The 10,445-nt window shown below is 47.2% G+C and overlaps 1 protein-coding gene across 1 annotated transcript; it reads left to right on the top strand.

Annotated features, from left to right (window-relative positions):
* Window positions 1-5,755: 5,755 nt before the first annotated feature.
* On the top strand, window positions 5,756-9,707 carry LOC131980571 (protocadherin-8-like). The gene is made up of 3 exons (XM_059344826.1): window positions 5,756-8,414; window positions 8,546-8,780; window positions 8,869-9,707. Exons 1-3 carry the CDS (start codon window positions 5,958-5,960, stop codon window positions 9,219-9,221), a joined length of 3,045 nt encoding a protein of 1,014 aa, XP_059200809.1. The 5' UTR covers window positions 5,756-5,957; the 3' UTR covers window positions 9,222-9,707.
* The last annotated feature ends 738 nt before the right edge of the window (window positions 9,708-10,445 follow it).

The raw sequence follows: 10,445 nt of genomic DNA, 5'->3' as shown, positions 1-10,445 counted from the left end.
TAAAGGAAAAAGAGATGAAGAAAAGAGGATAAATGTTTAATGTAACTGGACGTTATCAATCTGGTGGCGCTCTTGTGCCAGTTCATGCCTGCTGCTCCATTCAGATGTGGCTCACTGCAGCTCACTGCCTGTTGCACCATCACATGTACACTATCGGTCCCCTGTTGGAGCAATCAAAATGCAAAGCAGTGTCTATTTTGTCTAGCATTAACAATTATGTTGTTTTCCGTAAAACAAGCATATTTACACTGTAGTTTGGTACGTTTTCTGAGTTTTTTTTTTCTCTTGTCCAAAGTTCCATGTAGATATTAAGGTTTGAACTGGAGTATAGCCTACTATTAAACAGTTGTAACAATTAAACAGCCATATGCCAGGTGCTGAAAATCCTTGAAAAAACTTGAATTATCATGAGATGTTTTCAAAGTTTAAAAAGTGCTCAATAAAGTGCTTCAAACTGTTTGAAATTTAGATTATATGGGATACTAAGTCTACTACAAACATGTGGCACACTTTTAAACAGAAATATTTATTGAGTTTTAATTTGTCATCTTTCTATAGAACGTGGTCACAAAACGTAATTTTGGTTGTTTATAGCACATTACATCACCTTTGATGTGATGAAGAAGTGAAATAATAAGTTTACTCTAATTACTGCATGTTACTTGTTATATAGTGCTGGAAAAGCTTGAAAATGCACCTTGAAAATGCCTGAAAAATACTTGAATTGAATTTGGAAAAATTGCAGAAACCTGTGTATTATTTGTTATGTTGTTGGGATGGTTCAGTCAAAATAAAGATTCAAACCCAATATTAGAGCTGCATATAACAATTTCCATCAATTCATTGACTATTTTCTCAATCAATTGTCTATAAATGTCAGAAAATAGCAAAACATGCTCACAACAAATAGGCAAAACAAGTTGACATCTTCAGATGTCTCATCCTGTCGGACCAACAGTCCAAAACCCAAACATATAGAGTTCAATATCATCTTCAGCTGTGAAAAGCATCAGGTTCAACACTGGAGAAGCTGCAACCTTGCAAATCTTTGACTTTTGACTAAAAATATGAATTGCTTATCAAAATAATGGATCAAAACTGCATTAAGCCAGGCCGACTTTTCCTTCAGAACATCACATTAATGGAATTTAGTACCGCACTGTATCTGACTCTTCTGCTTACTGGATTTTTGTTTTTAAACTATTGTACATTTTGAATTATTTTAGTTATATCTACCATAGGAGCGTCCACAATGGCACTTTTGGTGCAGTGGTTTTCAAACATGGGGACACCAAGGGGGGTGGTCCCCCTTTGCCCCTCTCCTGAGTCCACCAGTGGAAAGAAAACACCTAAAATGCACATTTAGATCTTTATTTTACTATACTTTGTATATTTGTGGCTGTAGACTTCTTCTAAATCTGCCAAAAGTCAGCATTAATTAGACCTCATTTACACATTTCAGCTGAAAACTTGTAATACAAAGAAATCAGTGTCTTTATCTAAGTAATCAACTGGAGAAGTTTAATAATGACATGTACTTAAATGAACTCTTACTCCATTTAGGCCTACCTGTATTGCCTCAACTTGCAGAAGCAACTTTTAAACAACTTGTCACTTTTATCCTATAAGAATTATAATTTTATGTACTATTTCAAATTTCTCTGTGAAGTGACGTCACAGGAGTGCCAGACTCAGGTCACAGCCTCCCTTTATTTTTCACCCTGTAAGAGCCACACAAAGGAGCCTAATTAACCTGCACACCACTTTATCATGCGTTCAATTTTCACTAAGAGCTAAGGAATAATACAGCATCAGCCCTGTGTCAGTGAAGTGTAAGACCGCCATACAGGGGCCGTGACACAAGTTTCTCAAGTGTTGCACTCTGGAGCTGATGGCCGCATTCACTCCTAATCATTCCCATCAATAGTGTGGAGAGGATGAGGCCATTTACGCATAGACGAGCCCTGGAGTGCGGTGCTCCGGTGGAGAGGCGATAATTGGATAATTAGTGCGGGGAACCAATTAGGACCCTGTGCTTGTGATGGCACGCGAGTTAAGCAAAGGTTAGCTGAGAGGGGAGGGGGAGGGGGGCTTTAGGACTCTGATCGATTATCTTAGACACCCCTCACCCCTCCTCACACACACACACAGCTCCCTTTTCTCACCCTCCTGTTCCCCCCTCCCTCACTTTCTCCCTCCACCGCTTATCTTCTGGACAAAAGACACCAAATCGCCTATTTCCATCTGAATGAGTTAAGCCCCAACGAGAGGCAGGGATCGGGCGACCGGCTCCAGACCCCAAATACCCGACGATCACTAGAGCAAATGGGCGCACAATGCTGAAGAAAAGGAATAAAAGGAGGAGAAGGAGGGGGGGAGAGGGGGGAGCCTCTAAAGATATATTTATATACGTTAAAGAAAATGCTAATATGTCCCGTGAAGAATAGAGGGGATTTGGGAGACTCTCTCTAATTCTGCTATTGTTGAACTCGCGTGCAGACGGGCGAGATCGACACGGTGGTCACGTGAGAGTAGTATTATTATTTTCTTCTTTTAGGTGTGTGTGTCCTTCACATGACAGCTTTGCTTTGAGGAAGGGGGGGGGGGGGGGGGGGGGGGGCTGAAGATGAGAAAGCCCGTCAAACATTGTAAGAAAGTGTCTGGTGCACGCGCACACGCACGTGCAGGGGAGTTTAATCCGCGAGGCGAGACTCAACATAGTGTCATTTAGTTTTGATTGCTCTGTCTCGTGTGTGTGTGTGTGTGTGTGTGTGTGTGTGTGTGTGAGGATGCAGAGTCGTGTGATCACACTTCATGTCACAAATCTAACAGCTTATCTTCATATTATCACTCATACTTTATAAATCAGACATAACCGTTAATAGGTTGTAGCGTTTGTTAAGGTTAAGGTTACACGGCTTTGAAAATGGCTGTTTCCCCTTCTGTTTGGTAATAATATACATTGAGGTAATTAAAGCTTATTACGTTTCTAATAACTGTATTTCTGTCCAGATCCGGGCAACAACAGTTAAGGGACTGTATGTAAATTATTTCGGTGCCACATCCTCCCGCATGTCAAAAACATGTTGAATAATTTACCTTGATTTATACTAAAATGTCTTCACAGAACTTCTAATATGCCACACTGTGAGTTCAACCCTAGAGTTGGTTGTAGAGCTTTTGTGATTTGTCGATCAACAGAAAAATAATCGCCAATATGTTGAAAATCGATTCACAAATAAAGTAATTTTTCATGCAGAAATGGCCAAAAATACTGCTTTCTACCTCTTAAATGTTGAAAATCACTGTCTTTGATTTATTTTATGATATTAAATATTATTTATGATACTTTAAGGAACAAGGTTGGACATTTTTCACTATTTTCTGTCATTTTATGGATCAATCTATTTATCAATTTATCGGCAAATAACCTTAAAACTTATGAAAATAATGTTAGTTGCAGCCTTGTCAGGCGTCTTCTGAATGTCTGTGATTTGTTATGAAAACTTATGCAATGCGGTTTGTTTTTAAGGTTGTGATACGGCACTACTTGGTTAGGTTTAGGCAACAAAACGAATAGTTTAAGGTTAGGAAAAAAGAACAGGGTTACATTTTATATTATGTACAGAACTACTGGAGGCAGTTACATTGGGGACGCAGAACTTGAATGAAGAAGTTTACAACAGGACACTAACACTGTTCTCCATGTTGAAAGTGGCAGTTATCTTTTCGATGTAGGTATTAACTTGCAAAAAAAAACAAAAATTCAGGATCAGATAAAAAACAGTGACCTTCCCCATCTTTAATGGATCATAACTGACCTATATTGCTCTAGTATCTGATTTATAAACCATTAATTACTCCACTAGGCACAACTTATAAACTCTTCATTAAAAGTGTCACCAATTTTCCCCTAACACCCCCATAAGGACTGATGTTTTTTTTGCTGCGAGTAATCACAGAATGATGTCTCCTTATCATGTAGGACAGGCCTGACTGTGTCTAACTATGCAAGCTGCTTGACTACATGTTGTCCATTCAGGTGTCTCCTATTTGACTTTCTGTGGCAGATGGGTTCTTTATAGAACATGCCAACTGATATTAGCTTCTACTGCAAGGCAAGTGTTGCCCCTGAAAAGCTGAGTGTGTGTGCATGTGTGTGTGAGAGAGAGAGGGAAGGGAGGGGTGAGTAAGGGAAGAGAGGAGGGAAAGAGTGAAAGAGAGAGTCCAATGGGAAGAATGAGAAAATCTCTTAAAGAGCCGTGACGGGGCCCCGTTCTCTCTCTAAATGTATTTTAATAGGAGGGACCCTGATGTCCAGAGCAATTCATCTCCCATCTCCCTGTAATGAAAGGAGTCGTGGCCGGGACCGGGGCAGGTCTGGGGGTGGAGGGGGTGTGTGGAGGGATGGTACAAAGGCTGCATGTGGCTTTGCCTCATTATGCTGCAGTTAGGCGGAGGGCTGCATGGAGGCAGCGGGGGTTAGGGTCCCCACAGACCAGCTCAGGGGCCACAATACCGGCATGGACGGCTGCAAAGGGAGACCCTGCCATGCCATTATCCCGCCGCTACTAACGAGGGCTTCATATGCCTTTGATATAATCTCACTATTGAAATCCTGATAAATCCCCCCTGCGTTTACAGCCAAATCCCATTTGTAACGGCTTCGTGGAAGACTATGTGAGTGCGTGCGTGACCGTCTATGTATGTGTGTGTGCGTGTGTGTGTGTGTGTGTGTGTGTGTGTATGTGTGTTCACCTGCGCCTCTGTTCTGGCAGGCGAGGCCAAGGAGAGTCGCATGTTAAACCGGGCCGTTACACTGGCTTTAATTAAAAAATCCCCTCTCTCGCGCACAAGACATCTCGTGAGCAGATCTGAGCTGAATTAGAATAAAATCAATGTTTAAGGGGATATAGTCCCGTTTCCAGCCCCAGATATGATCTGATAGGCAAACAATTACTGGATTACAACACACTGGGGGGATGAATAATAGAAGACAGAGGGAAATTTATGGAATTTATTAATGAGAATAAAATGAGCAATAAAATGATGCTATTACCACCAGTTACACCACATTCTTTGAATCCCCGGCCAGACCTATTATTCAGCATGTTAAGCTGTCTCAGCATTATGGGTCTATCACAAGTGCATTATATGAAATCTTATCTGTCTGGGTGAGTGGATGAGGGCACTCTGAGGGTGGAGGGAAAGGACAAATCATGTCATATTCTTGCACGTTATTATCCTATCAGAGGTGGAGAGGTCACCGGGACACGCAGCCTGTCAGTCTCTACAGTGGGCTACACAGGACACGTGCGCGTGGATCCAACAGAACAGTGTTTAAGCATAAATCTCTATATGGTATACCATCCTGAACAGCACTTCTATTCAAATGCTTTGTCCTCTAGCTCAGGGACACTGCGCATCTCTGCGCTCCCCCCCATGTGTCGGTGCGCAGACTCATTTAACAGCCCGAAGAACATAAACAAGCAACGGAAACTATAGCTGTATTAAATCAAGCCCCGCGTTTAGCCCACATATTGGGTGCCAAGTTTCCCCGCACAGTCCAGGAATCTCTAAACAGGGTTTAGAGGTCTTTCAGAAGTCCCCCTTTTTTCTCTCTCCCCCCTCTCTCAAAGCCCGGATTGGTCACAGTGCGGCTCATTTGCATGCCTCGCCGTATAAACCCTCCTGCAGACACTGCAGCCCTCTTGCGCTGAGAGAGCAGCACACCTACAGTAGAGAGAGAGAGAGAGGGAGAGAGCGGAGCGCATCCAGAGTGCGCATTGAAAGACATATGGAATATTTATTACTGGCTTTATACAACAAACTAAACAACCCCGGAGAGTGGAGGGGAACGAGGGAGGAATAGATTTCTGCAGGTGTTGAAACTTTAAAGCGGACTCTGTGAGGACAGTTTGCTGAATTTCTGTTTATTTTGGAGTGAAGGTGTCAAGATGGGAGAAACAGGGTGGAACGGGCTGATGGTGCTAGTGTGCGTCTCTTTGGCGAGCCTGGCTGCTGTCACACAAGGAAAGACGGTGAAATATCAGACATTTGAGGAAGACGCACCGGGGACAGTGATTGGAAACTTGGCCAAGGACATGTCCTCCTCCGGCTCTTCCTCCGGAGGCTCCAGGACCAATTTCAGGATGATGAAACAGTTCAACTCGTCTTTCATCCGACTGAGGGAGAGCGACGGGCAGCTGAGCATCGGGGAGAGGATAGACAGGGAGCGGATCTGCAAACACACCCTGCACTGCCTCATCGCTTTCGACGTGGTCAGCTTCTCCAAAGAGCAGTTCAAACTCATCCACGTCGAGGTGGAGGTCAAGGACATCAACGACAACTCCCCCGAGTTCCCCCGGAAAGAGTCGAGTCTGGAGATCTCCGAGAACACAGCGGTGGGCACGCGGATCCCGCTGGACTTCGCCGTGGATGAGGACGTCGGGGTGAACTACATCCAAAGCTACCAGATCTCTGTCAACAGCCACTTTTCAATAGACGTGCTCAGCAGGGCCGACGGGGTTAAATATGCGGAGCTGGTGCTCATGAAGGAGCTGGACCGGGAGACGCAGGCTTCTTACGCGCTGGAGCTGGTTGCTATGGACGGTGGGAACCCGTCCCGCACCGGAACAACGCGCATCAATGTCAAGGTGAAAGACTACAACGACAACAGCCCGGTGTTCGACAGGAACAGCTTCTCCGTGGACCTGCCCGAGGACGCACCGGTGGGCTTCCTCTTGCTGGACCTGAACGCGGAGGACCCGGACGAAGGGCTGAACGGTGACGTGGTGTACGGGTTCGGCAACCAGGTGCCCACTGAAATCCGCCAACTCTTCAGAGTGGACAGGAAGACCGGACGCCTCACCTTGGAGAGCCCGATTGACTTTGAAAGTAAGAACACGTACGAGTTTGACGTCCAGGCAACCGACCTGGGTCCGAACCCGAGCCCGGCCATTTGCAAGATCGTAGTGCAGGTGCAGGACGTTAATGATAACGCACCGGAGATCTCCATCACTCCCATGACGTCCATAACGGCGGGGATAGCGTACATCACCGAGGCGGCGGCCAGGGAGAGTTTCGTGGCTCTGGTCAGCACCTCGGACAGAGACTCGGGCGCCAACGGGCAGGTGCACTGTACCCTGTACGGACACGACCACTTCAGACTGCAGCAGGCGTACGAGGACAGCTTCATGATTGTGAGTACCAGCCCGTTAGACCGGGAGAAAATCCCCGAATATAACCTGACAGTAGTGGCGGAGGATCTGGGCTCCCCTCCCTTCAGGACCATCACTCAGTACACCATCAGACTGACAGACGAGAACGATAACGCTCCGGTGTTCAGTAAGCCGGTGTATGAGGTGGCGGTGGTGGAGAACAACGCACCTGGCGCGTACATCACCACGGTGGTGGCGCGCGACATGGACATGGGGTCAAACGGGAAGGTCAGCTACAAACTGGCGGACACATACTTCATGGGCTCCCCCATCTCCACCTTCGTGTCTCTGGACCCGGCCAGCGGCTCGCTTTACGCGCTCCGGAGCTTCAACTACGAGGTGGTGAAGCAGCTGGAGCTCCGGATCACCGCCAGCGACGGCGGCTCCCCGCCCCTGTCCGGCAGCGCCAACGTCTATGTGCGGATAGTGGATCAGAACGATAACGCGCCGGTGATCACCCAGCCGCCGCTCAATAACGGCTCCGCTGAAGTCCTGCTGCCCCGGGACGCACCGACCGGCTACGTCATCACCCGGGTAGAGGCGCGGGACGCAGACGAGGGCGTGAACGCGGAGCTGTCCTACGGGCTGGCCACCGGTGAACCCTCCGTGTTCTCCGTTAACAAAGCCACCGGGGAGATCTACCTCAACCAGGTGCTCAGCCACGACGTGGACGAGACTCTGAGCGTGACCGTGACGGTGAGTGACAACGGGAGGCCCGCGCTCACCTCCACAGCCACGCTCCACTTCCTCATCATCGCGGGCGCCCCGCCGAGCGACAGGACGGTGTACCAGCCGGGCAACGGGGACGAGGTGCACGCGCAGTGGGACCTGTCCGTGGTGATTATCGTTGTCCTCGCGGGGAGCTGCACGCTCCTGCTGCTCGCCATCATCCTCATCGCCACCACCTGCAACCGGCGCAAGCGGGACAAGAGCGGAGAGGACAGCGACTCGTACGGGGAGAAGGGCACGCTGGAGCGGGGCAGGAGTCACGTGGTGGACAACCCGCTGATGCCGCTGCACGGGGCCGGGGGAGGAGCGGGCTTTGACGGACACTCTTACAGCAGCCAGCCCGGTGGGTTCACCTCTGCTCACCCCGGGGGCAGCGACATGTGCTCGGCCTCAGAGGATGGCAGCGAGGTGCCCTGTGTCTATGACTCAGACAGCAACAGCAAGCCACGAGGGAATAAACACGAGGTGAGAAGCACCTTTGGGACACAGGGTTCAGGATGGGTGGGGAGGGGAGATGTAGGGTGGCACACAACAATGACTAATCTGCAAAGTGTTCATCCAGCAGACACTAACCTCTGTTTTCTGTCCTCCTGCAGGGCTACTCCACTCTGCCCGGCTATGGCAACGGCAAAGAGGCTGTGAGGCCCATCACCATCTGGAAAGGGAACTCTTACACCACCATCTCTGCTCGGGACCCGGCCTTCAGTGGCAAAGACAGTGGCAAGGGAGACAGTGACTTCAATGACAGTGACAGTGATGTCAGTGGGGACACTGGCCTGAAGAAAGATGGAGCAGTAGGCCTAGTGGTGCCTCCCATGGGTGGCCAAAATGGTAAGAAAAAAAGACAAATAGATATATAAACAGTCAATTATGTGTCATGTTTTGGTTCTAAATCTCCTCCCTCTCCTCCTTCTCTTAGCTCTGTGGGCCTGCACCAGTGAATGTAAGGTCCTGGGTCACTCAGACCGCTGCTGGAGCCCCTCAGCAGTAAGAGCCAACGCAGCACCCTCTCCGGCCCCCACCCTCTCCTCCTTCAGCAGCCTCTCCAAGACAGCCTCCCTGCCCCGGGACCCCAACCGCCGGGACAACTACTACCAGGCCCACATCCCCAAAACAGTGGGTCTGCAGAGTGTGTATGAGAAGGTGCTGCACAGAGAGTACGACTACGTCCTGGTAACCCCACCCAGGCCTGTGAGGGTGCAGGAGATCAGTGATATAAGCATCCCGGTCTACACCCCCACCCCAACACACTGTCCCAACGATGACGTCTAAAACAAGCTCACTCTCAAAGAAATGTATAGTGTATTCAAAGTTTTATTTATGGTTCATTGACAATGAGAATAATGTAATTTTTTTAAGTTCTTTGTTGACGTGGAGAGTGTGCATATATAAGTTTATATCCTAATATTTGTGTGTTGTTTCTTTTGTTTTAATGTAATAGCCACATTTGATGGCTTATCAATCACCTTTTGTTGGAAATGAAGTGTATCATATGCAAGTTTTGTACATACAGAGATTTTATTTTTTATAAGAGTAATAATTAAGCAAAGATATGTACATATGAATTGTAATTATTGAGCACGCTGACTATTTAAAACGGCCCCAGAAACTGTTCTGGTGGAGGGCCGGTGACCCACAGTGTATCAAGTTGATAACAATGTATGAAATTATTTGAATGCAATAATAAGTAATTGTACAGATTTTTTTTAATCATCACAATATTCTGGGAGAAAATAAACTTTGAAATACTGTTCTGAACATGAGAGAGTGATGCGTCTTGTTGTGAAGGATACAGATCCAGGTGTGTGTGAGGAGCGTCAGTCAGGCCACTCACTATTAAAGCCAACAGGCGTCGCTGTTATTGCAGTAGTGAGCCTCTGTCCTTGCAGCCCAGCGAAGAAGGTCAGTTTAGTTTTTTCTTTTGTGAATACGATTTTGCTGGTGAGATGCCAGAGCCGACGCCAAGGTTTTCTAGCAAATCACTCTCACACCTCATGCATATCAAGAGCGAACACCTTCAGAGTTATTCTTTCTCATTTCCATGCACGTAACAACTGCGTTTTACTGCCTAAGACCTGCACGAATTAAAGATATGCTCAGGTTGCCATTAAATGAATCACCTCCTGGAATGTGCGCATAGATAATGAGATTGACTATGCGTAAAGGCGCGTTTACAGTCCGTCTCCAGAGCAAGCTATAAATAGTATAAAAAGGAAGTCTAACCTAAGTTTGATAGACATCCAACACAGGTAATTTCTGTCAAAGAACAAGAAGTCCTTGTGAGCAAATCCTCCTGCCATCCTGTCAGGATGTTTTTTTGTCTATCTGCCAAATGCGCACGCTGCGCGCCTTACGTAATCCCACCCCATTATCATTCATGGGTTCAGGGCATTTTTCATAACAGCAACGCAGTCCTGGACTCTGATAAGGCGGGTGGAGAGAAACAGGAGGCCAAGTCTGTCTAACAAACCGCCGGTTTACACAGCGTCATGTAAA

This window comes from Centropristis striata, chromosome 11 (genome assembly GCF_030273125.1).
Source record: "Centropristis striata isolate RG_2023a ecotype Rhode Island chromosome 11, C.striata_1.0, whole genome shotgun sequence".
In the NCBI taxonomy this organism is placed as follows: Eukaryota; Metazoa; Chordata; class Actinopteri; order Perciformes; family Serranidae; genus Centropristis; species Centropristis striata.
This window is presented reverse-complemented; position numbering and strand designations above follow the sequence as displayed.

What these genes read in the sequence shown, in the direction of transcription:
- LOC131980571 (XM_059344826.1), top strand. Translation starts at nt 5,958, where the DNA reads ATGGGAGAAACAGGGTGGAACGGGCTGATGGTGCTAGTGTGCGTCTCT. An exon ending in CACGAGGGAATAAACACGAG is followed by an intron (nt 8,415 to 8,545) that starts GTGAGAAGCACC and finishes GTCCTCCTGCAG; the next exon opens with GGCTACTCCACTCTGCCCGG. An exon ending in TCCCATGGGTGGCCAAAATG is followed by an intron (nt 8,781 to 8,868) that starts GTAAGAAAAAAA and finishes TCCTTCTCTTAG; the next exon opens with CTCTGTGGGCCTGCACCAGT.